This window comes from Dipodomys merriami, unplaced genomic scaffold (genome assembly GCF_024711535.1).
Source record: "Dipodomys merriami isolate MVZ:Mamm:240054 unplaced genomic scaffold, mDipMer1.0.p SCAF_6, whole genome shotgun sequence".
In the NCBI taxonomy this organism is placed as follows: Eukaryota; Metazoa; Chordata; class Mammalia; order Rodentia; family Heteromyidae; genus Dipodomys; species Dipodomys merriami.
Window position 1 is genome coordinate 65,791,405 of NW_027206179.1, and position 24,833 is coordinate 65,816,237.

General features: G+C 43.6%; 1 protein-coding gene across 1 annotated transcript in view; it reads left to right on the forward strand.

Moving 5' to 3' along the window:
* Flt3 (fms related receptor tyrosine kinase 3) overlaps nucleotides 1-24,543 on the forward strand; it is an 84,657-nt gene extending 60,114 nt beyond the window's left edge. The window contains exons 16-24 of the mRNA XM_070001973.1: nucleotides 108-218; nucleotides 1,989-2,142; nucleotides 2,955-3,037; nucleotides 4,518-4,645; nucleotides 13,096-13,218; nucleotides 16,635-16,746; nucleotides 18,189-18,288; nucleotides 18,839-18,944; nucleotides 24,004-24,543. Coding sequence (XP_069858074.1) covers nucleotides 108-218; nucleotides 1,989-2,142; nucleotides 2,955-3,037; nucleotides 4,518-4,645; nucleotides 13,096-13,218; nucleotides 16,635-16,746; nucleotides 18,189-18,288; nucleotides 18,839-18,944; nucleotides 24,004-24,126 — 1,040 coding nt within the window. The 3' untranslated portion in view covers nucleotides 24,127-24,543. The remainder of the gene's footprint in view (nucleotides 1-107; nucleotides 219-1,988; nucleotides 2,143-2,954; nucleotides 3,038-4,517; nucleotides 4,646-13,095; nucleotides 13,219-16,634; nucleotides 16,747-18,188; nucleotides 18,289-18,838; nucleotides 18,945-24,003) is intronic.
* Nucleotides 24,544-24,833: the final 290 nt, after the last annotated feature.

Genomic DNA, 24,833 nt, shown 5'->3' on the forward strand with positions numbered 1-24,833 from the left:
TGGTGCTGAGGAATCGAACCTAGGGCCTTATACATGCAAGGCAAGCGCTCCACCACTGATCCACCTTCCCAGCCCTTGACAATTTTTTAATCCTACTCCATTGACAGAAAAAGCAGACAGCTCTGAAAGAGAAGCACTCATGTCAGAGCTCAAGATGATGACACACCTGGGCCACCATGAGAATATCGTGAACCTGCTGGGAGCCTGCACACTTTCAGGTAAGCAGCTTCTCCCAGAAACATCCAGTCCAAACGATTACAGCCTAAGACATAGAGAACATTTACTCTCATTTCGAAGTCCTGGTGTGGGCTCATGGTTCAAGAAGCATTAGATACGGGGCACTGCATACACCAGATGTGGCAGTATAGAGTACATCTGTCTTACTTGCTCTCTAGGGATGCATAACATCATTAAAAACAATTCTGTAGTGTGGGAGCTCCTCCCTCCTCTGTGAAGCTACCATAAAGGCAGTAATGAAAACAATTGCACAGCTTGGTCGCTGCCCCCATTGGACTGCCTCCAAACAGCCAAGATGGAATTTCACACTTAATTTTCCCACAATTCCCTGGGACATGCGCTTTGGTTCTCTGCTCTTGCCTAGAAATACCCAAGTGAGGTGCCCAAGGGTCATTATTTCTGAGACAGCAGGCCTGAAGCTGAAGCTAGAAGAAGAGGGAAAAGAGAAAAATAGATGTAAGAGAGAACAGTGAATATCTATACTGTTTGTCTCTCCTGAGACAAACAGTATATACTTGCCAACTATGTTAGCCAGCTTTTTGCCAGTGTAACAAAAAATACTCAAGGAAAGGTGCAAAGCTCCAGAAGCTGTAATCTTAGGTACTCAGGAGGCTGAGATCTGAGGACTGAAGTTTAAAGCCAGCCTGGCAGGAAATTTTATGACACTCCTAACTCCAATCAGCCACCCCAACGCTGGAAGGTGGTAGATAGAGCCCTGGTCTTGAGTGAAACAGCTGTGGCAGCTGGGAAACAGAAGGACTGAGATGCAGGGCGTTCCTCTATTCTTTTAAAGCACACACCCTTACTGGTGGCTCATACCTGTCCTCCTAGCTACCCAGGAGGCTGAGATCCTCAGACCTGAGGATCATGGTTCAAAGCCAGACCTGAGAAGGAAAGTCTGTGAGACTCTTATCTCCAAGAAATTACTCAGAAAAAGCCGGAAGTGGCTCAAGTGGTAGAGCACTAGCCTTGAGCCAAAGAAGCTCTGGGACAGTGCCCAGACTCTGAATTCAAGCCTCAGGACAGACTTTTTTTTTTTTTTTTTTTTTTTTTGTCGGTCGTGGGGCTTGAACTCTGGGCCTGGGCACTGTCCCTCAGCTCTTCAGCTCAAGGCGAGCACTCTACCACTTGAGCTACAGTGCCACTTCCGGTTTTCTGCTGGTTTATTGGAGATAGGAGTCTCACGGTCTCTCCTGCCCGGGCTGCCTTTGAACCGCTTTCCTCAGATCTCAGCCTCCTGAGTAGCTAGGATTACATGCGTGAGCCACCAGCGCCCGGCACATTTTTTTTTTTTAAAGGCATACTCCCTAAGTGACCTAACCTCCTTCCCTTAGGCCCCACCTCTTAAAGGTTTCACTACCTTCCAACAGCATATAGGCTTGGGACCAAGCCTTCAATCCAGGTATCTTCACTGAGTCAAGATCCTAACTGTGCACCCAGTGTCCACAATGCAGCTGTTGTGTAACTCTCAGTGACAGACAAGCATCCAAGAGGTTGGTGGTATTGGCAAGGCCATGTGCACAAGACCCAAAGAGAAAGGCAAGAGGATGGCAATTTCCAAACGAAGTTTGAGCAAAAAAGCCAAACTTGAATTTAAAGTATGAAAAGACTCAGAAAAAGTACTTTCCCAAAGACAGGGGAGAATTGAACCTCTCAAAGAGTACGGCATGTGCTATGCAGACTTAGAAAACAAAAAGAACAAGAAGAGAAAACAATTTAAGTATGTCTACTTAATTAAAACTGTATTTCAGGACCAGTCTACTTGATTTTTGAATACTGTTGCTATGGTGATCTTCTCAATTATCTAAGAAGTAAAAGAGAAAAGTTTCACAGGACATGGACAGAGATTTTCAAGGACAACAATTTTAGTTTTTACCCCACTTTTCAGTCACATCCAAGTTCCAGGTAAGAAGCTGGGTCAGGGTGTATTCTGTAACTAAACATCACTGGACACTGATCACCTAACAGCTCCATGGACCAATTCCTAAACGTGTTGTTTGATCTGTAGGCCGAAGATCTAGAAAAGTCTCTTGTCTGCTGCTATTCAGTTCTGTTCCAGTATCAGTTGTTTCTCAGTGACTCTCTGCCAGTCTTGGCCAAAAATGATTAAATGGGAAAGACCAGACATAAAGCTGGGAGCTGGTGGCTCATGCCTGTAATCCTAGCTTCTCAGGAGGATCACTCTTTGAAGCCAGCCCAGTCAGAAAAGTCCATGAGGCTTTTATTTCCAATTGATTAGCAAAAAGCCAGAATGACATGAAAAAAAACCACATTTTTTTCTGCCTGGACTGGCTTTGAACATCAGCTTGAAACATTACAGACATGAGCCCAGTGCCTGTCTTAGCATGAACTTTTAAAGGGAATATAGGCTGGGTTTAAAAACAAGAGAATGAAGTGTATTTCCAAGTTCCACTCTTTCTAAACTTTGTAATGGAGCAAATTGTATTTGATTTCCTCCTTTATAAAGTGTAACTTCAATATTCACAGTATGACAGAGACTGAATATCTTGTCAAGCCAGTGAAACCCACAAGCCCAACCACATGGATGTTTTTAATGTGTACAAAAATGTCGAAAAAGAAAATTGATGTTGATAATGTGCTTTTGATTTAAAAGCTCATTTATAATTGGAATCCATTTCACTGCTGAACCACATTTTATTCTATAAACTGCTGCTCAGAAGGAAAATGTTAATAATGAACAAATTTCATTTTAATAGTATGCCTGGTTCAAGAGAAGTTCAAATACACCAGGACTTGGATCAGATCTCTGGATTCAATGGAAATTCAATTAATTCTGAAGGTAACATGTTATTCTAATTAGTAATACTTTAAAAATGGATATGGATACCAGTTGCATGTTAGCTTTTTTTTAAGAGTATACAATGATAAACACTTTTTCTCTGATGAAAAGCCAAGAGTTTATCATACTATAAATTTTATGTCAATGATCAACTAATAAACACTGAAATCCCTCTTATTTTTCCAGGTTCTTTTTGTTGTTGTTGTTGGTCGTGGGGCTTGAACTCAGGATGTGGGCTCTATCCTTGAGATTTTTTTGCTCAAGGCGAGAGCTCTAACACTTTGAGCCACAGCACCACTTTTGGTTTTTGAGTGGTTAATTGGAGATAAAAGTCTCACAGGGACTTTTCTGCTTGGGCTGGCTTTGAACCATGATCCTCAAATCTCAGCCTCCTGAGCAGTAGGATTATAGGTGTGAGACACCAGCACCCAACTCCAGGTTATTCTTTTGAAATTATCAGCTTTTGGGTGCCTGTGGCTCATGCTTATAATTCTAGCTACTTAGGAGGCTAAGATCTGAGGATCATGGTTTGAAGCCAGACCAGGCAAGAAAGTCTGTAAGACTCATCTCCAATTAACCAGCAAAAAGCTGAAAGTGGAGTTGTAGCTCAGGTGGTAGAATGCTAGCCTTGAGCATAAAAGCTCAGGGACAATGCCCAGGCCTTGAGTTCAAGCCCCAGGACTGGCACAAATAAATGAATAGATCTTTCTATGTCCTGAGCACAGGCTCAGCATAAACAGGACTTCCCTTGGGCTGTTAGGTGTGTCTTTTAGTACCTTCCAAAAGACAAAAATTATGACAGATTCTGTTTAAAGATCTTTACTGATTCCATTTGGGATTCTAGACCTAGGAGACAGGTCACTCCTGAAAACAAGAGTGAAGTGTATCAATGGACTGAGCAAAGGAAGTTACTTTTATAGCAGAGAAGGACTGAAGAAAGCAGAAACAAAGAGGAAAGAACAGGATTGTTTCAAAGTTACTTTCCTAGGAACAGGGAGACAGGAAAATAGAAAAATGACTGGTTGGTATTATTACTTCACATTAACCTTTTGTTCTTTTCTTTCTTTTTTGGTATGGCTGACAACAGAGGCAATTTCATTACAGTGCTGACAGAAACTGGCCTGTTTGGGAAATCTGGGGTTGTTCCTGAGCTCTTTTTGCTCAAGGCTAGTGCTCTGTCACTTGAGCCACAGCTCTACTTTTGGGTTTTGGTTAACTGGAGATTAGAGTCTCATAGACTTTCCTGAATGGACTGGCTTCTAAAGGAGATCCTCAAATCTCAGCCTCCTGAGTAACTAGGATTATAAGCATGAGCCACCAGTGCCCGGCTTCCTATAAATTTTATTTAGTGCCTCTTTACCCAATTATGGTTTTAATAACCTTCTTTACCCAAGTATGGTTTTAATAACCTTCTCGTGGAGATTTAATAAGGCAATTACTTAGTGTTTGGGAAAAGGTAAAGAAGGATGCTCTTTTACAGATGAAGTTGAATATGAAAACCAGAAAAGACTGGAAGAAGAAGAGGACCTGAATGTGCTTACATTTGAAGATCTTCTTTGCTTTGCATATCAAGTTGCCAAAGGAATGGAATTTCTGGAATTTAAGTCGGTAAGCTCCCTTGAAAAAGAAACATAACAAAAAAAATATGAAAAGATTATTATCAGCCAGGTGCTGGTGGCTTATACCTGTAATCCTAGCTATTCAGGAAGATGAGATCTGATGGGTTCAAAGCCAGACTGAGCAGGAGAGTCCATGAAACTCTTATTTCCAATTAACTAGCAAAAAGCCAGAATGGAAGTGTGGTCCAAATGGTAGAGCACCAACTAGGAATGAAAAAGTCAAGCAAGAGTGTGAGGCTTTATGTTCAAACCCTACCCAACACAACATAATAATTATTATGAAAAAGAGGTACTAACATACAATACAGTTATGAGAGAGTGTTTTTTTTTTTAATTTTTTTTGGGTCCGGTCATGGGGCCTGAACTCTTGGCCTGGGTGCTGTCCCTCAGCTCTTCAGCTCAAGGCTAGCGCTCTACCACTTGAGCCACAGCGCCACTTCCGGCTTTTTCTTTTTGCTTATGTGGTGCTGAGGAATCGAACCCAGGGCCTCATGCATACAAGGCAAGCGCTCTACCACTGAGCCACCTTCCCATCCCGAGTGTGTTTTTTTGTTGTTGTCTGGTTAATATGTTTCCCTTAAACCTTGTCCTTTCCCCCAGTTTGCTGCTGAAGTAACCTAGCTTGTTATCTTTTACACTTTGCTATTATAGCATAAAGGCCCAGGGTTCCCTATAAGACAATGCCAGCATAGCCCTCCCCATCTGTTCAAAGTCTCCTATAGTGTCCCAGGCAGATCCTTTTATAGGAAGTTGTCAGAAATCCCCACTCAAAATGGAGTGTAGTTTTGTTAGGTCTTCTTGGAAAGCCTTCAAGTTATGCCCTGTAGGTTGTATTCAGGGGCTAGTTAGGCCCAAACAGCATGCTCTGCCAAGACGGTTTGGGTTGGCTAGCCTACTCCTCTGGGCTGAGGGTGAGTGACAGCCCTGAAGACCTTTTGTCTCCTTGGTTGTTAACCCCAGATCCTTTACAGCTGAGCTGCAAGTTCTTGGGCCCTACCTCAGACTATGATTTCCCCCCAAATGTTATATTCTTGCTTCTAGCGCTGCCCTTCTCTGCCATTCCATGTATCATGTGTGTAAGCACATTAAAGCCATTCCTCTGGCTGGGCGCCGGTAGCTCACGCCTATAACCCTAGCTACTGAGGAGGCTGAGATCTGAGGATCGCAGTTCAACGCCAGCCTGGGCAGGAAAGTCTGTGAGATTTTATCCCCAGTTAACTACCAGAAAACTGGAAGTGGCACTGTAGCTCAAGTGGTAGAGCGCTTGCCTTGAGCTGAAGAGCTGAGGAACAGCGCCCAGGCCCAATTGAAGCCCATGACTGAAAAAAAAAAAAAAAGCCATTCCTCTGATACTTCCTTTCATCCTTTTCTCTCCACTATAGTGACAAAAGGAATCCCCAAGGCCCAAGTCTTTCAATCTGGTGGAATAACCTGGCAACTAATAGGAGAAAAAGCATAGAATTTATTTACAGGCACGGGTGTGGGGGCCATTGCCAAAGATATGAAACTCAAAGAAAGACCAGGTGGTGGGAGCTTAAATACTCTTTGAAGGGAGAAGTAGGGGATATAGACATTGTGTGTGTGTGTGTGTGTGTGTGTGTGTGTGTGCGCGCACGCGCGTGCAAGAATTCATGCTGGGGCTTGAACTCAGGGCTTGGGCATTGTCCTTTAGCTTTTTCTCTCAAGGCTGGAGTTCTACCACTTGAACTACAGCTCCACTTCTAGCTTTTTGGTGATTAATTTCCCAGGCTGGTTTCACACTTCCATCCTTAGATCTCAGTTTCCTAAGGAGCTAGGATTACATCAGTACTTGCCAGATAGGCATTTTTTTTTTAAACCAGTCTTGGGGCTTGAACTCAGGGCATGGGCATTGTCCCTGAGCCCATCTGTGCTCAAGGCTAGTGTTCTACCACTTGAGCCACAGTGCCACTGCCAGCTTTTTGTGAACCCAGGGCTTCATGCATGCTAGGCAAGCACTCTACCACTAAGCCACATTTCCAGCTCCGATATACGCCATTTTTGAGGGTCAATAAATGACTCCCTCTACTTATGTCCTTCCCTCCCCCCATGCTGGGGCTTGAACTCAGGGTTCCTGAGTTAGCTCAAGGCTAGCACTTGTTGTACCACTGGAGCCACAGCTCAAATTCTACCTTTAGGCTGGTTAATTGGAGAGAAGAGTCTTACAGACATTTTTGTCTGGACTAACTTTGAACTGTGATCCTCAGATTTCAGCTTCCTGAGTAGTTAGGATTATAGGCATGAGCCACCGGTGCCCAGCTAGTAAATGACTTAGGGAGAATGAATGACCCTGAAAAACAGACAATGGGGTTGGCAGTGTAGCTCAGTGGCAGAGCACTGGTGTAGCATGGGTGAAGCCTGTCTTGGGCCTTCAGGTCTGCAAACCTAATAATAATAGGAATAATCATTATCTGGGACAGCGTCTCTGGACTCTAGGTATATTTCACTCTCTTCCTTTGCAAGTTTTGTTTTATTTTGCTTTAGTGGTATTAAAGTTTGAAGTTGGGCTCCTCTACTTGCTGGGCAAGCCCTCCATTACTTGAGACAAGTTCCTGTCCCTCTTTTGCTTTGAGTTTTTTTTATTTTTTATTTTTATTTTTTTGGGGGGGGCGTCCAGTCGTGGGCCTGAACTCTGGGCCTGGGTGCTGTCCCTCAGCTGTTCAGCTCAAGGCTAGCGCTCTACCACTTGAGCCACAGCGCCACTTTCGGCTTTTTCTTTTTGCTTATGTGGTGCTGAGGAATCGAACCCAGGGCCTCAGGCATGCAAGGCAAGCGCTCTACCACTGAGCCACCTTCCCAGCCCTGAGTTATTATTTTTTTTAAATAAGGCCCAGGCAGGCCTAACCAAAGATCCTCAGATTTACACTTCCCTTATAGCCTGAATGACAGTTGTGAGTCATCATGCCCAGTAAGATGAGTCTAATCTTCCTTGGCTAATGACATTCAGCAAGAAGACTGAAGGTCGTTGTGTTCCTCATTGGTGGATCTGGACTCCAAATGGATAAGAGAACTGTAGAGAAAAGCTGATCCCTAAGTAGCTAGTTTAAAAGAATCAGCAGAGCAGGATGCTCTATCTCCATGACTGTCCCTGGATTCCTTCACTCTGTTTCCACATGCTTTTCCTCTCTTTTTCTCATTCTTTTCCTCTTCTTCTCTGCTACTTTCCTCCCTTGGCTTCCTTTCTCTTTGTTTCTCCCTGAATTTGGAAAGATGGATTTGAATTGTATTGTTCATTCAAAAAGAAAAATACTATCCCAGCCAGGTATTGGTGGCTCGTGCTTATAAAACTAGATACTCAAGAGGCTAAAATCTGAAGATCACCACTGTAAGCCAGTCTGGGCAGACAAATCCAGGAGATTCTTATCTCTAATTGACCAGCAGAAAGGCAAAAATGAAGATATGGCTCAAGTGGTAGCGTGCCAGTTCTGAGCAAAAAAGCTAAGCAAGAGAATGAGGCTCTGAGTTCAAGCCCTAGTACTGCCATGACAAAAAAAATTACTGTCTCAAGAATATTTCCCACATATAATATTTAATAACAATATTTAATAATATTAACATGGTATTTATATTTCTCATACATCTGAGTCCTTCTCTCTTCTTCCCTAAGTGTGGTTGGATTTCCCTTTTCGCAAGCTCAATGAACACTTAATTCATGATCTACAGATCAATAGTTTGCCCACTCATGGGCAACATAGTGCTCTTACTGTATCTATTGTGTTGAGGGGGGGGGGAATGCTTCCCACTCTTTGTGTTAATTTTAGTAAGAATCTGATAGACTTTTCTATTGGGTTGTCTTCAAACCATGATCTCAGCCTCCTGAGTAGCTAAGATTATTGGAATGAGGTACTGGCCCAGTTTACCACCCAGAGCTAAGTAAATGGAGACAGTTGTTGCCTTGGATGGTCTCACGTATGATTTTTTCATCTTTAGGACGGAGTGAGGGTCATAAACACACAGTGGAAATTATATTTGGAATTTGGAACTTAAGTTTTCCCTTGGCTTTGTCATCTGTGGTTCCATCCTCTCTGGAGATGGCAGGAAGTGGTGACCATGAGGGAAACAATGTACCTTGTTGTATCCAATGCATTTTCAGCATGGTGTCTTCTACTTATGATGGGCGTGTTGGAGGTAACTCCATCATAAGTTGATGCACATTCATATTCAAACAGCTCAAAACTGGGGTTCAAGGGTGCTACTTCCATCTCTCTCACAAGGTATACATAATGCAAACATTTGAAGAATATCCACTTTCTCCTGTGTGTGTGTGTGTTTGTGTGTGTGTGTGGTGTATGTGTGTGTGTGTGTGTGTGTGTGTGTGTGTGTGTGTGTGTGTGTCCACACTGGGGCTTAAACTCAGGGCGGAGACAATGTCCCTTAGCTTTAGCTTTTTCACTCAAGATTGGCATCTATCACTTGAGCCACAGCTCCACTTCTGGCTTTTTGGCAGATAATTGGAGATAAAGAGTCTCATGGACTTTTTTACTGACCCTGGCTTCAAACTGTTATCTTCAGATCTCAACCTCTTGAGTAACTAGGATTGCAGGAATAAGCCATCAGAGACTTGCAAGACCATCTAATTTTTTAGGCATTTTTGTCTTCACTGCAGACCTTCCCTTCTGAGTGATATATGTCACCGTTCTTCCCTTGGTGTTTCTCAAGTGGTCCCTCTACCTAGCCTACAGACTTTGACTTCATTACACATTTGCTGAGTATTGCCTAAGTGCTGAGCCTGCTGGGGTGGGAGATTCACAGCCAGCAATGTTATGACTCCTGGGCCCAAAGATCCTATGTTTGCCTGGCAATATGGCTTACTGGTAGAGTGCTTGCCTAGTATGCATGAAGTCCTGTGTTCAATTCCTCAGAAGTGGCACTGTGGCTCAAGTGATAGAATGCTAACCTTTAGCAAAAGAAGCTCAGGGACATTGCCCAGGCCTTGAGTTCAAGCCCCAGGACTAGTAAAAACAACAACAACAACAAAAACACCAAAGATCCTATGTTCAATTGGAGAGAAAGAAGCAAGGGACATGCAAATCACATGATGGTATCATGAGGTAAATTCTGTGATCAAAGATAGTCCAGTGGCTAAGCCCTGGTGGCTCATGGCTGTAATGCTACCTATTCAATGAGGCTGAGATCTGAGGATGGAAATTCAAAGGCAGCCCAGACAGACAAGTCTGTGAAATTCTTTTCTTTTCTTTACTTAAAAAAAATTTTTTTTGATCAGTCATAGGGCTTGAACTCAGATTCTGGGTGCTGTCACTGAGCTCTTTTTGCTCAAGGCTAGTGCTATACAACTTTGAGCCACAGGGCCACTTCTGGTTTTTGAGTTGTTATTGGAGAGTCTCACAGGGACTTTTCTGCCTGGGCTGGCTTTGAACTGCAATCCTAAATCTCAGCCTCCTAAGCAGTTAGCATTGCAGGCATGAGCCACCAGTGCCCAGCAAGTCTGTGAAATTCTTATCTTCAATTAACCACCAAAATACCAGAAGTGGATCTGGGCACTGGTGGCTCATGCCTGTAATTCTAGCTACTCAGGAGGCTGAGATCTGAGGACCTTGGTTCAAAGCCAGCCTAGGCAGGAAAGTTTATGAGACTCTTATCTCTGATTAACAACTGAAAAACCAGAAATGGGGCTGTGGCTCAAGTGGTAGAGCACTTTTTCTCCCCCAGGAACTAGTAGGAGAAACAATAAAAAAAAGCTTTCTGCAAGACTTTGTGCTTGGGCTAAAGGAGATGTGTGTGTGTGTGTGTGTGTGTGTGTGTGTGTGTGTGTGTGTGTGTGTGTGTGTGTGTGTGTGTGTGTGTGTGTGTGTGTGTGTGTGTGTGTGTGTGTGTGTGTACCAGTCCTGGGCTTGAACTCAGGGCTTGGGCACAGTTCCTGAGTTTGTTTTGCTCAAGGTTAGTGTTCTACCACTTGAGCCACAGCTCCTCTTTTGGCTAGAATTACAGGTGTAAGCCACAATCATCTACCTTAAAGGAGATTTTGGCAAGGGCAAGGCAAACCAGCAGGGAATGTGAGGTAAGCAGGGAACACAGCATCAGGAGCATTAAAGGCAGCTCTTCAGCTCTATTGCGTGTGGGTGATGGAATCGAGCTTAATGTAGTAGATACTTGGATGGTCTGATCTAAAGTGTAGAGAAGTGGTGTTTGGGTTGGAAGTGAAGATTTGAGGTGGTACTTGCATCCTGACCTTTGGGAGAAATGGCTTGATGGAGGATGTGGAGGGAGAGAATGCAACTTTGGGGAATGAAAAAAAAAAAACCCAAAACAGGAAAGTTGAGTCCAGTATGCAAAGAGGGAAGAGTCCAGAGGAGGCCTGGCCACAATCCCAGAAACAGTGAGATGTCAGACATGATGGGTGCCATGCTTCTTAGCAGGAACATGCAGACAAAGGGTGGCCTGGAGGCAGCTGCAGGAAACTAGAAAGCAAAGCAAGCTACTAGATGGCTCTCACGAGCTACAATGGCTCATGCCTGTGATTCTAGCTACTCAAGAGGCTAAGATCTGACATTCTCAGTTTGAAGCCAGTCTGGACAGACAAAATCATTAGATTCCTATCTCCAGCTGACTAGCAAAAAGCCAGAAGTGGAGGTGTGGCTCAAGTAATAGAGTGCCATCCTTGAGCAAAGAAATTAAGCAAGACTACAGGTCCTCAGTCCAAGCCTGGCGTGTGTACAAGTGCACGCATGCATGCACACACACACACACATACACACACACACACACACACACACACACACACACACACACACACACACACACACACACACACACACACACACACACACATGAGTGCTTGAAGCCAGTCCAGCAGACAAATCCAAGAGGCTATTATCTCCAATTAATGGGCAAGAACCTGGAAGTGGATGTATGGCTCAAGTGTAATAGCCAAGCAAAAGTCCAAAGCCTTGAGTTCAAAACCTAGTGTCAGTATTAAAAAAAAAAAGGCATGGGGGGGGGGGATTGGGAATGTGGCTTAGTGGTGGAGTGCTTGCCTAGCATGTATGAAACCCTGGATTTGATTCCCCAGTACCACATAAGCAGAAAAAGCCCAGACGTGGTGGTGTGGCTCAAGTGGTAGAGTGAACAAAAGAAGCTCAGGACAGTGCCCAGGCCCTTAGTTCAAGCCCCAGGACTGGCAAAGAGATGGGAGGGAGAGAGAGAGAAAGAGATTTCATACCTAATAGCACTGGAAAAACAGCTTCTTAAAAATCTCCTTGGAGCCAGGTACCACTGGCTCACACCTGTAATCCTAGCTACTCAGGAGGCTGAGATCTGAGGATCACTGTTCAAAGCCAGCCTGGGCAGGAAAGTCTGTGAGACTCTTATCTCCAATTAACCACCAGAAAACAGGAAGTGGTGCTGTGGCTCACATGGTAGAGCACTAGCCTTGAGCAAAAAGGAGCCCAAGAACAATCCCAGGCCCAGAGTTCAAGCAAGACTGGAAAATAAAAAGAAATTAAGTCGTTGTACAAAACAGGTGCCATATAATAAACCAATTAATATATGTATGTATGCATGCATGTATGGATGCATTTGTCAGTCAGCTTCAACTTGGTGCCTGGGTATTGTCCCTGAGCTCTTTTGTTCAAGGCTAGTGCTCTGCCACTTTAAGCCACAGTGCCATTTTCTGGTTTTCTGGTGGTTAATTGGAGATAAGAATCTCATGGACTTTCCTGCTTTAGCTGTCTTGGAACCACAATCCTCAGATCTCAGCCTTCTGAGTACCTAGCTAGAAATATAGGTATGAGTTACTAGTGCCAAGCTAGTAAAGCAGTTTATGAATACAGTGTATCTTGATCAGCGTCATCCCTTCAACATTTTTACCTCCTTTGACTCACCGCTTCCCTTACTTTTCTAAGTTTTGTGGTATTATACAATGAATTTTATTTATTTATATATTTATATATTTGTCGGTCATGGGACTTGAACTCTGGGCCTGGACGCTGTCCCTCAGCTCTTTCACTCAAGGCTAGCACCTTACCACTTGAGCCACAGCACCACTTCCAGCTTTTTCTGCTTATGTGGTGCTGAAGAATTGAACCCAGGACCTCATGCATGCAAGTCTATCACTTTACCACTAAGCCACCTTCCCAGCCCCTACAATGAGTTCTGGACTGCATTCTTTCCCACCCATTTTCCCTCATCATTCCTCTTCTGCTCTCCCTTTGGCCCTACCCCAGCCCTAACCCTCCTTGGGAATGAACCATTCCCTCTCACCTCTGAGGCCCTTGCACAGCCACAGAGGTAGAAGCATTTGGCTATGGAGTTTCCTGGGTTGGTGTTGCACGGCAGGGTGGCTGTTCAAGATTTTAGACGGGACTTTCCGCCTCTGTGATTCCTACTGAACCTGAAACTAGAATGATTACACTCGATGCTAGTATCTGTCACAGCAAATAACACTGGTTTCATTCTTTCTAGTGTGTTCACCGGGACCTGGCAGCCAGAAACGTGCTGGTCACCCATGGGAAGGTGGTGAAGATCTGTGATTTCGGGTTGGCCCGAGATATCCTGAGTGATTCCAACTACGTTGTCAGGGGCAATGTGAGCCTGCTAGTTTTACTTTTACTTTATTTTTATTTTTACTTTTCATGTCTGTCCTGGGCTTGAACTCAGGGCCTAGGCACTATTCCCAAGCTTTTGTGCTTAAGAATAGCATGGTACCACTTGAGCCAAAGTTCCACTTCTGGCGTTTCTGGTGGTTCATTAGAGATATGAGTCTCACAGACGTTCTTGCCTGGACTGGCTCTGAATGATGATCCTCAGATCTGGCTAGCTACGATTATAGGCATGAGCCACTGATGCCCAGCTAGTGTTATTTTTATACTTCTAGTTTGTGTTTTGTCATGACTATGGGAAATATTTTCACTTGTTCTAATGCACTTTCGATTTATGGTAACATTAAAAAATAAAACCTTCACAGCAGCTTGCTTTCTTATGCTTAAAAGATTTTCTTGCAGCTTCAGGGACAACTCCATCTGTGATAACAGTTGAGCAAAAAGAGCCACGCATCCAGCTTGCCCCAGGTAGTCGAAGATGTCCATTAGCAGCCTTTGGGTGCATCTGTCTTCACTTAAAAAAAAAAAAAGCAAACAAGCCTATTTTCTTGCATCAATTTCAGTTCCCTTAGCTGTTAAGAGGCTATTAAGTTAGGTTTCCAATAACAAGAAATGCTAGTAATTACAATAGAACATTTTTCAAAATATACAACATATAAATATTAAGTACAAAATGTAAAGACCACAGTACTTAAAAATTACTTAATGAATATGTGTCATCTGTTACAATTAATGCTGAAAGACCTAAACTGAATTTGTTTTGTGTATGTGTGTGTGTGTCTGTCTGTGTGTCTGTCATGGGGCTTGAACTGTCCATTGGCAGTTCAATGTCCAGGGTATTGGCATTGTCCATAAGCTTTATTTTTATTTATTTATTTATTTATTTTTGCTCAAGGCTAGTGCTCTGCCACTTGAGACACAGCTCTACTTTCTAATTTTTGCTGGTTAATTGGAGACAAGAGTCTTACAGATTATCCTGCCTGGACTGGCTTTGAACCTTGATCTTCAGATCTCAGGCTCTTGAGTAGCTAAGATTACAGGTGTGAGCCACCAACAGCCTGTTTGAATTTGTTTTTTTAAAAAACAACAGCTGGAGCCAGGTGCTAGTGGCTCATGCCTATAACCCAGCTACTCAGGAGGCTGAGATCTGAGGTTCAAGTTCAAAGCCAGCCAGGGCAGGAAAGTTCATGAGACTTTTATCTCCAATTAACCATAAGAAAACCAGAAGTGGCGCTGTGGCTCAAGTGGTAGAGTGCTCACCTTTAGCTGAAGAGCTCAGGGACAGATTCAAGCCCTGTGACCGACAATAAAAACAAAAACAAAAATACAACAACTGGGCACCAGTGGCTCAGAGCTGTAATCCTAGTTACTCAGAAGGCTGAGATCTGAGGATCATAATTGAAAACCAATCGGGGGTGGGAGGGTGGGAGTGGGGGGCTGGAAATGTGGCTATGTGGTAGAATGTTTGCCTTGCATGCATGAAGCCCTGGGTTCTATTCCTCAGTACCACATACACAGAAAAGGCCAGAAGTAGCGCTGTGGCTCAAGTAGTAGAGTCCTAGCTTTGAGCAAAAGAAGCTCAGGAACAGTGCACAAGCCCACAGTTCAAGCCCCAGAACTGCCCCCCCCCACCCCCACAAAAGAAAAAAACTGTCTGTGCAGACAAATCCATGAGAGTCTTACCTCCAATTAATCAGTTGGTAGAGTGCCAGTCTTGAGTGGAAAAAAACAAGTGACACAATGATGCCCCGAGTCCAAGCCCCAGTACTAGCACACACGCGCGCGCGCACACACACACACACACACACACACACACATACACACATTCAAAGGAGTATGACTCAATGGCAGGGTGTTGGCCTAGCCTTTAAAAGCTTTGGATTCCACCTCCAGCACTCCCCTCCCCTTAAAGAATTATAGCACTTGGGCTTAAGCTCCTTTTCTGCTTTGACTTGGTTATTCATTTCTCCGCATCACATCTCTCTGTGTGAAATCCTATCAGCAACAGATGCAGTCTTTACTAAGTGCTAAATGCTTTGCATATATTCATTCATTCATTCATTTCTCAGGGTGTTCACCTTGTGGAGGAGGACACTGAGGGGCATGCAGACATATTTGTGGGTATGAACAGTCTCAGCCATGAGTCTATACTTCACCCTGTGGTTCTGTGTTACCTGAGCGCAGGCTTAGTACTTACTTCCTAGGATTGTGGGAGTAAACCAATAAAAGCCACATGAAAGCGCCTTGTTCAGGGTAAACAGCTAATGAATGTGGAAAATCAAGTCAATCTGTATTCCCACTGGAGTCAAATAATTGTTTTCGTTGATTTCAAACCTGCTTCCCAGTAATTATAGCTGGAGTCCTGTGTGCTGAGCGCTTCTGGATGGCTGCAGGCTTTGCCCTGCTGTCTCTAACGTGGGGAGGTGGATTCCATTTGGAACCACAATTAATTCTATTAATGAGTCAAATGAACCAGACAAGCCTGCTTGATTCATTAGGCCTGAGTTTGTGTGGAATTTAAAAAAGGGTTTCTTTCTGGAGCTTTGATTTCACTAAGCAGATTAAACACATACTGAGAAGGCTGGGTCAACCAAAATCAGTACCAAACGCTCAGCCCAGCGATCTAACCACCTGTGTTCCAACTCCGATCTGGCACTGTGCCTACTCAGTCCAAACTTCCCTGTCATGCCACATGGAAACTAAAAAATCCTGGTGTCATTTCTGGAAGTGATGACATTAAATTCCCCTTGCCACCTTCTGAATGAGGATGGCATTTTTGCTTGGGTCTGGTAAGAAATGTTGTCATCAAGATTCAGGTCATACTGGGCGCTGGTGGCTCACACCAGTAGTCCTAGCTATTCAGAAGGCTGAGGTCTGAGGATCCTGGCTCAAAGCCAGCCCAGGCAGGAAAGTCCATGAGGATTGCAGTTTGAAACCAGCCTGGGCAGGAAAGTCTGTGAGACTCTTATCTCCAACTTGGCACCAAAAAGCCAGAAGTAGAGCTGTGGGCTCAAATGGTTGAACACCTGTCTTGAACAAAAAAAGCTAAGGGACATTGCTCAGGTCCTGAGTTCAAACCTCAGTACAAAAGACTAGTCACTGGCTTGAGCTTCGGACCAAAGCTCTTCCTTTATGGATTAGGAGGAACAACTCTTACATTTATCTGCTCTAAACACAAGCTTGTGGTCAAGATGAGTGTTAAAAAGTACATTTTCATTGGCTAACATGATTTAGAATGGGAACTTGACAGTGAAACACTGCTACTTGAGGAATGGGATTTTCTCCAAGAAGTATCATGTGTGACCTTAGGAAGACTATAGATTTAATTCTGTAACAACAGGTGAGAAGCTGAGTGTCTGTAGGTAGAAAATTCACCCCGGCTTTCCTTTTGGCTTTGCGCAGGCTCGTCTGCCTGTGAAATGGATGGCTCCTGAGAGCTTATTTGAAGGGATCTACACAATTAAGAGTGATGTCTGGTCCTACGGAATATTGCTCTGGGAGATATTCTCACTTGGTATGTTTGGCCCCCTTGCTGGCCTCCTGGGCTTTGGGCTGTATGCCTCCTGCTCCCTCTGCACCCCACCCCCACCCTGCTGGCTCTCAATAGTTTCTTCCAGTAGCTTCCGCTCTTGCTTCTGCAATGGCGCATGCCACTGTGTGGGTTATTTGCTGATGTTCACAAGTCTGTTTTCCTGGCTGGTCTACAAATAACTTGCTTGTGAGGCCTTGTCAGTTTTTGTTTGTTGGCTTTGTGATCATAAACTTTGAACTCAGGCCTTCCTGCCATCTCTCTAGCACTTTTTTCTTTCTTGTTCTGTTCTTCTTTTTTTGATATTGAGGTTTGAACTTAGAACTTTGCCCTTCCTTCCTTCCTTCCTTCCTTCCTTCCTTCCTTCCTTCCTTCCTTCCTTCCTTCCTTCCTTCCTTCCTTCCTTCTTCCCTCCCTTCCTCCCTCCCTCCTTCTTTCCCTCCCTATCTCCCCCCTCTCTCTTTCTCTTTCTTTCTCTCTCCCCTCTCTCTTCCTTCCTTCTTTCTTTCTTTTTTTCTTTCTTCCTTTCTTTCTTCAGTTGTCTGGGCCTGGGTGCTGTCCCTTAGCTCTTCAGCTCAAGGCAAACGCTCTACCACTTGAACCTCTGTGCTACTTCTGATTTTCTGGTGATTAATTGGAGATAAGAGTCTCAGAGACTTTCTGTCTGTGCTAGCTTTGAATTGCAATCCTCAGATCTTAGCCTTCTGAGTAGCTAGAATTATAGGTGTGAGTCACTGGCACCCAGCTAACTTTGTACTTTCTTAGGCAAGTGCTTTATCATTTTACCAAGACTTTTGCCCAGATCTTGATTTTTTTTAATTAATTATTTATGATGCTGGCACTAGGGCTTGAACTCAGGGCCTGGGCTCTGTTCCAGAGGTTTATTTTTGCTCAAAGCTGGTGCTCCATCACTTGAACCACACCTCTACTTCTGGCTTCTTGCTGGTTAATTGAAAAGAAGAGTCTCATGAACCTTTCTGTCTGAGCTGGCTTTGAACCACAACCCTCAGCTCTGAGTCTCTTGCATAGCTAGGATTACAGGCATTAGCCACTAGTAGTTGGCTTCAGATCTTGACTTTTGACCAGGGTGGCCTGAATTTTGATTCTCCTATTTATGCTTCCCACTGTAGCTGGGATGAGAAAGATATGTCACCCTTGCCTAGGGTTTTTTTGTGTCGGTGTGAGTGGAGATACAGTCTTGTAAACTTTTTCCCCAACCTGGCTTGGAGCAACTGTCTTCCTGATCTCTGCCTCCTGCATACTTGGGATTACAGGCATGAGCTACTGTACTTTTTAAAAATCTACTTGCAGCCTTAGCTGTAGACTGTGTATGGCACACAGGAGCGCTCATTATGTGTTTGCCAATTGAATGGATAGGCCAGTTGAAGAAATGGATGATGCAACCCTTCTTTCATTTTTTTCCTCAGGTGTGAATCCTTATCCTGGTATTCCAGTTGATGCTAACTTCTATAAACTCATTCAGAGTGGGTTTAAAATGGACCAGCCATTTTATGCTACAGAAGAAATGTAAGTCCAAATAAAATGGTAGATTTGTTGAAATTAGAAAATTATCACCTAATTCCAAATGCAGACCAAAAAAAGGTGAAAACTTAATAAAACTCCCATAATCTCTCTGCCCCCTCTTTTTTTTTCTTTGTGCCGGTACTGGGACTAGAACTCAGTGCCTGGGGGCTATCTCTGAGCTTTTATGCTCAAAGCCAGCATTCTACCAGTTGAGCCACAGCTGTCTGTACAGCTTTTGGGTGGTTAATTGGAGATAAGAGTCTGATGGACTTCCCTGGCTGGCTGGCTATGAACTGTGATCCTCAGATCTTGTCCCCACTCCTGAGATGTTAGGATAACAGGAGGGAGCCATGGGCACCTGGCTGCAACGTCCCCTTTCTTTATATCATCAAATTCCTTTTTTCTGGAATAAGTTAAAATCTAGGAGAGCACTTGCCACAAAGTAAACCTATCATCAAGAAGTGGCTGTAAACAGAAAATATTGCTTTTATATGGAAAATGCCCCGTTTTACCTCATGTGGATTTCCTCATGCTTATTCTGTTGCCTTTACAGATACTTCATAATGCAATCCTGCTGGGCTTTTGACTCGAGGAAAAGACCATCTTTCCCTAATCTAACTTCATTTTTAGGATGTCAGCTGGCGGATGCAGAAGAAGCGGTATGTAGCAACCAGGACTGAATCACTGCTAGAAAGGAAATTGGGCATTCACAACACTTATTGCCTTCCTCAGATCTAAATGTACCAAGTTGTCTTCCTCACCATTTGTCATTGCCCTTTAAAAGTTGTATAAAGCCGGACACCGGTGGCTCACGCCTGTAATCCTAGCTACTGAAGAGGCTGAGATCTGAGGATCACCGTTCAAAGCCAGCCCGGACAGCAAAGTCCGTGAAACTCTTATCTCCAATAAACCACCAGGAAACCAGAAGTGGCACTGTGGCTCAAAATGGTAGCAATCGCCTTGAGCTGAAGAGCGCAGGGATAGTGCCCAAGCCCAGAGTTCAAGCCCCACAACTGACAAAAAAAAAAAAAAAAAAAGTTGTATAAGATGAGAAATATTTATTGGGATGTGTTTAAAAATAAAACTACAAGCCAGGTGCCAGTGGCTCACGCCTGTAATCCTAGCTACTCAGGAGACTGAGATCTAAGGATCATGGTTTGAAGCCAGCCCAAGAAAGAAAGTCTGTGAGATTCTTATCTCCAATTAACTATCAAAACACTCAAAGTAGAGCTGTGGCTCAAATGGTAGAGTGGTAGTCTTGAGCACAAAAGCTCGTAGATAGTACCCAGGCTCTGAGTTCAAGCCCCAAAACAAAACAAAAACAAAAACCTATAGCTGAGCCCCTGCCTGTAATCCTAGCTACTTGGGAGGCTGAGGACTGAAGGTCAAGGTTCAGAGCCAGTCCAGACAGGAAATCTGAAAGCCTCTTATCTCTAATTAATCAGCAAAAGGCTAGAAATATAGATGTGGTTCAAGTAGTAGAGTGCCAGTCTTGCGTGAAAAAGTCAAATAGGAAGTGCAAAGCCCAGAATTCAAGCCCTAGTACCAGCGTGTGCATTCACGTGTTCACACACACACACACACACACACACACACACACACACACACACACACAAAAGAATATTTGCTTGGAGTTCAAGATCAGCCTGGTCTACAATAGCAAGAGCATACATATGTGTGTGTGTATACATATATATGTAAATCTGATTATTTAAATGGATTGACCATTTTCTAAACTTTTGTTGTTGGTGGTGGTCATGGGGCTTGAACTCAGGGCCTGGGTGCTGTCCTCAGCTCTTCAGCTCAAGGCAAGTGCTCTACCACTTGAACCACAGTGTCATTTCTGGTTTTCTGGTGGTTTATTGGAGATAAGAGTCTCATGGCCTTTCCTGCCCGGGCTGGCTTTGAACTGTGATCCTCAGATCTCAGCACTTGCATGGGCTACTGGGGCTTGAACTCAGAGCCTCATGCTCTGATTTGCCTTTTGGGCTCAAGGCTGTACTCTACCACTGGAGCTACACTTCCACTTTCAGAGTTTTGGTGGTTAATTGGAGAATCTCACAGACTATTCTGTCCTTTTGAACGACATTACTGTAACTAGGGTTACAGGAATGAGCCACAGGCACTTAGTTAATTTTTTTATTTTTCAGTTTTCTAGAAAGAAAAAAATAAATTCATGTGACTAATTAATTCACACAATACTGAGTGCAAAGACAAAAGTAAGTACATATACAGTAACAACAGAATTAGTAGCAAAGGCGAAGGTAGGGAATCCATTGTATCTGTAAAATTTAAATAACCATAATGCATGATCCTTAACCCCAATGATTTCTCTTACTTAATTAACAAATCATGTGTACTATTTTATGTATAGAAAAAAGCAAAGGAAGCTGGGCTCCTGTGGCTCATGCCTGTAATTCGAGCTACTCAGGAGGCTGAGATCAAAGCCAGCCCAGAAAGAAAGTCTTAGAGTCTTATTGCCAATTAAACAGCAAAAATCTGTAATTGGAGCTGTGGCTCAGGTAATAGAGTGCTAGCTTTGGGCACAAAAGCTGAGGGACAGTGCCTAGGGCCTGAGTTCAAACATCAGGACCAGCGCGCGCGCGCACGTGCACACACACACACACACACACACACACACACACACACACACACACACACACACACAGAGGAAATGAGCAGACAGTTCACAAGGAAATGCAAATAGCCATCACCTCTATGAAAAGATGCTCAGCTTTGTCTATAATGACATGTATACAGACGAATAGGTAAGGAAATAAAGCCTATTGCTGGACAAGGGGTGAGTTATAAAAGATTCTTATAATTCCCTGTTGGGAAGGCTTTGGAGAAAATAGTTCCCTGACACTTAATTAGAACAGAAGTAACTTCAGAGGTACCCAGCTTGGATGGTCAGACTTGAGGACTTTTGACTTTACATGATTGTTGTTGTTTTTTTAATATTCAGAACAATATACAATAAATCACATGGGATATTCACTGAATTATACAGTAGACTTTTGTTGTTGTTGTTGTTGTTGGTAGTGGGGCTTGGACTCTGGGCTCTTCAGCTCAAGGCCAACACTCTACCACTTGAGCCACAGTGCCACTTCTGGTTTTCTAGTGGTTAATTGGAATTAAGAGTCTCATGGACTTTCCTGCTCAGGCTGGCTTTGAACTGCAGTCCTCAGATCTCAGCCTCCTTAGTAGCTAGGATTACAGGTGTGAGTCACTGGTGCCCTGCTACAGTAGACTTTTATTAGATAATTTTTGCCCAGCTGTGAGTTGTATGTTCTGAGTGCACTGAAGGCAGGCCAGGCTAAGCTGGGGTATCTGAAAGCTTAGGTGACATCAGTGCATTTTCTTTTTACAATAGAGTGTGTGTGTGTGTGTGTGTGTGTGTGTGTGTGTGTGTGTGTGTGTGTGTGTGTGTGTGCGTGCGCGCGCGCACATGCACCTGTGCACACACACTGGTCCTGGGACTTGAACTCAGAGCTTGGGTACTTCCCTTAGCTATTTTGCTCAAGGCTGGCTCTATCATTTGTACCATACCTCTACTCCTGGCATTTTGCTGGTTAATTAGAGATTTTTCTACCCCAGCTGGTTTGAACCATGATGCTCAGATCTCAGCCTCCTGAGTATCTAGAATTACAGGCATGAGTCATTGGTGCCTGGCCTACTTATGTAGCTTCAATTCTTGATGGATTATTTGGTCGTAAGCCAAGGAGCATCTGTAGGATGTAGGACTTTTCTGCAAGGCAGCCTGGCAATACACACCACTGTTTAAATGTGACTCAGCCTGGATTCCTTCCCTCCATTTATCCTGAGAGTGGTGAGGTATGTACATTATCAGTTTGTATTATATAACCAATCCATCGAAAGATTAATTATTATGCCCCAGTACTAAGGAACTGTGGGTTGGGAATTTAAGAGTTATGTGGTCATGGGTAGTGGATGGTAAAAAAGTGTGAGGAATAATACAATGACAATTTATGGGTGGCTCAAAAAGTAGAAACAGAACATACAGTCTAAGCCAAGTGACACCAAGTTGTGTATGCACAGTTAACTATCCATATCTCTGGTGAGTTTTAATTTTTAATTTTTTTACTTTTCTGTATTTCTGAGGGTTTTTTGTATGAATGTGTGCTAAACTTATAGTCAGAAAAAGAAAGGCAAGAAGGGAAGGAGGAAGAGAAAAAGGATGGGAAGGAAGGAAAGAAGGAAAGAGGAAGGGAGGGAAGAGGGAACTGATTGTGGTCATCTCAACATTGTGCAGGCTGCCGCAGGAGAGTTGGGAGGTTAAGGATTACATAGTGAGACCCTGTCTCCCCAAAAAAGTAAAAGCCTTGGGGGGAAAATGTTGAAGTTATTAAACTCACAGGTGAAGCATGGGCTCATGTTTAGTGAATAAAGAATAGATTTCTGAAGCCAGGCAACAGTGGCTTACACCTGTAACTCAAACTACTCAGGAAGCTGAAATCTGAGGATTGAGGTTCTAAGCCAGCCTGGGCAGGAAAGTCTGTGAGACTCTTATCTCCAATTAATCACCAGAAAACCAGAAGTGGCGCTGTGGCTCAAGTGGTAGAGCACTCACCTTGAACTGAAGAGCTCAGGGACAGCGCCCAGGTCCAGAGTTCAAGCCCCATGACTGACCAAAAAAATAAAGAATAGATTTCTGGCTGGGAATGTGGCTTAGTGGTAGAATGCTTACCTAGCATTCATGAAGCCCTGGGTTCCATTCCTCAGTAACACATACACAGAAAAGGCCAAGAGTGGCACTGTGGCTTAAGTGGTAGAGTGCTAGACTTGAGCAAAAGAAGCTCAGAGACAGTGCCCAGGCCCTGAGTTCAAGTCCCAAGACTGGCCAGAAAAAGAAAAAATAATAATTTATTCTCATGATTATTTCCTTTGATGCTTTCTTTGCATCACTTTGAGATTTTTAGCATGTTTTTTTCTTTCTTCCTTCCATCCTTTCTTCCTTCCTTCCTTCCATCCTTCCTTCCTTCCTTCCTTCCTTCCTTCCTTCCTTCCTTCCTGTCTTTCTTTTCTTTCTTTCTTTTCTTTCTTTCTTTCTTTCTTTCTTTCTTTCTTTCTTTCTTTCTTTCTTTCTTTCTTTCTTTCTTTCCTTCTTTCTTTCTTTCTTTCTTTCTTTCTTTTTCTTTCTTTCTCTCTTTCTCTCTTTCTTTCTTTCTTTCTTCCTCTCTCCCTTCCTTCCTTCCTTCCTTCCTTCCTTCCTTCCTTCCTTCCTTCCTTCCTTCCTTCCTTCCTTCCTTCCTTCCCTTCTGTCTTTCTTTGTACTGGTCCTGGGGCTTGAACCCAGGGCCTGGGCCTGTCTTTGAGCTTTTGTGCTCAAAGCTAACATTCTACCACTTGAGCCACAGCTCCATTTCTGGTTTCTTTTGCTGATTTATCAGGGATAAGAGTCTCAGATTTTCCTGCCTGGGCTGGCTTTGAACCAGGATCCTCAGCCTTCTGAGTAACTAGGACTACAGGTGTGAGCCACCAGTGCCTGGCTATGCCATTTTATTTCTATGAGTAGAAATGATAATGAAAGACAATATTCAGCTTTGATTTCATTCCTTCCCTACTATTCTCTAGGACTTAAGCCTCATAAAGTTCCAGATAGAGGTTAGAGTACCATTTTTATTTCAGTGGCTTCCCTGTACATACACCTGTGAGTACTGCTTAGCGGAACTCAGTGCTGTCTCTTCCCATGTTCAGATGTATGAGAATGTGGATGGCCATACCTTGGAGCGTCCCGCCATCTATCAAAACAGGCGACCTTTCAGCAGAGACATCGACCCAGAGCCACCCTCTCCACAAGCTCAGGTTGAAGACTCCTGAGAAACTGAGTTACAGGACCTCATTACCACCACCACCACCCCCACGCATACCTTAAAACCACCTTAAACAAGCTGTAGATTACCAAAACTGGATTCATTCCATCACTAAGAGGAAATATGTTATCAATTGCTGCTTCGCCGGACTTTTCTCTAGAAGCTGTCTGCCATTACTCTTATTTCCAAAGGGCCTTTTGTAATATTCAATCAAGGCAGGAAGAGCCGACAATGAACTTCCTTCATGCGCCTGCCCACATCCAGAGGCCGTCTCAGGCTGGCTTGAGTGAATATCTCGGACCCAAGGAGGAGAGTATATTCCTGTAAATACATAAAACACAAGCGTTTTGCTAAGGAGAAGCTCATATGATTTTTTTAAATCTATGTTTTAAAATAATATGTAACTTTTTCAGCTATTTAGTGATATATTTTATGAATGGAAATAAACTTTCTACTATAGCAATGCTGGCTATTGCATTCTTTATGCAGGATATTTGGGGTCGAGCTTCATTAGAGTCCAGCAACTCACTGAGATTCCAGGCAACATTTTATGTTTCTGTTTGTGTCTGTTCATCCATTGAAAATACCCATTGTTTTCACTGATGTCTTTACTGGTTTTTGTTGGTTTAGACAGAGTCTCCCTAGATAGTCTAGGCTGGCCTCAAACTTGCAATTTTCCCGCCAATGCTTTCTGAGTGCTGGAATTGCAAGTCT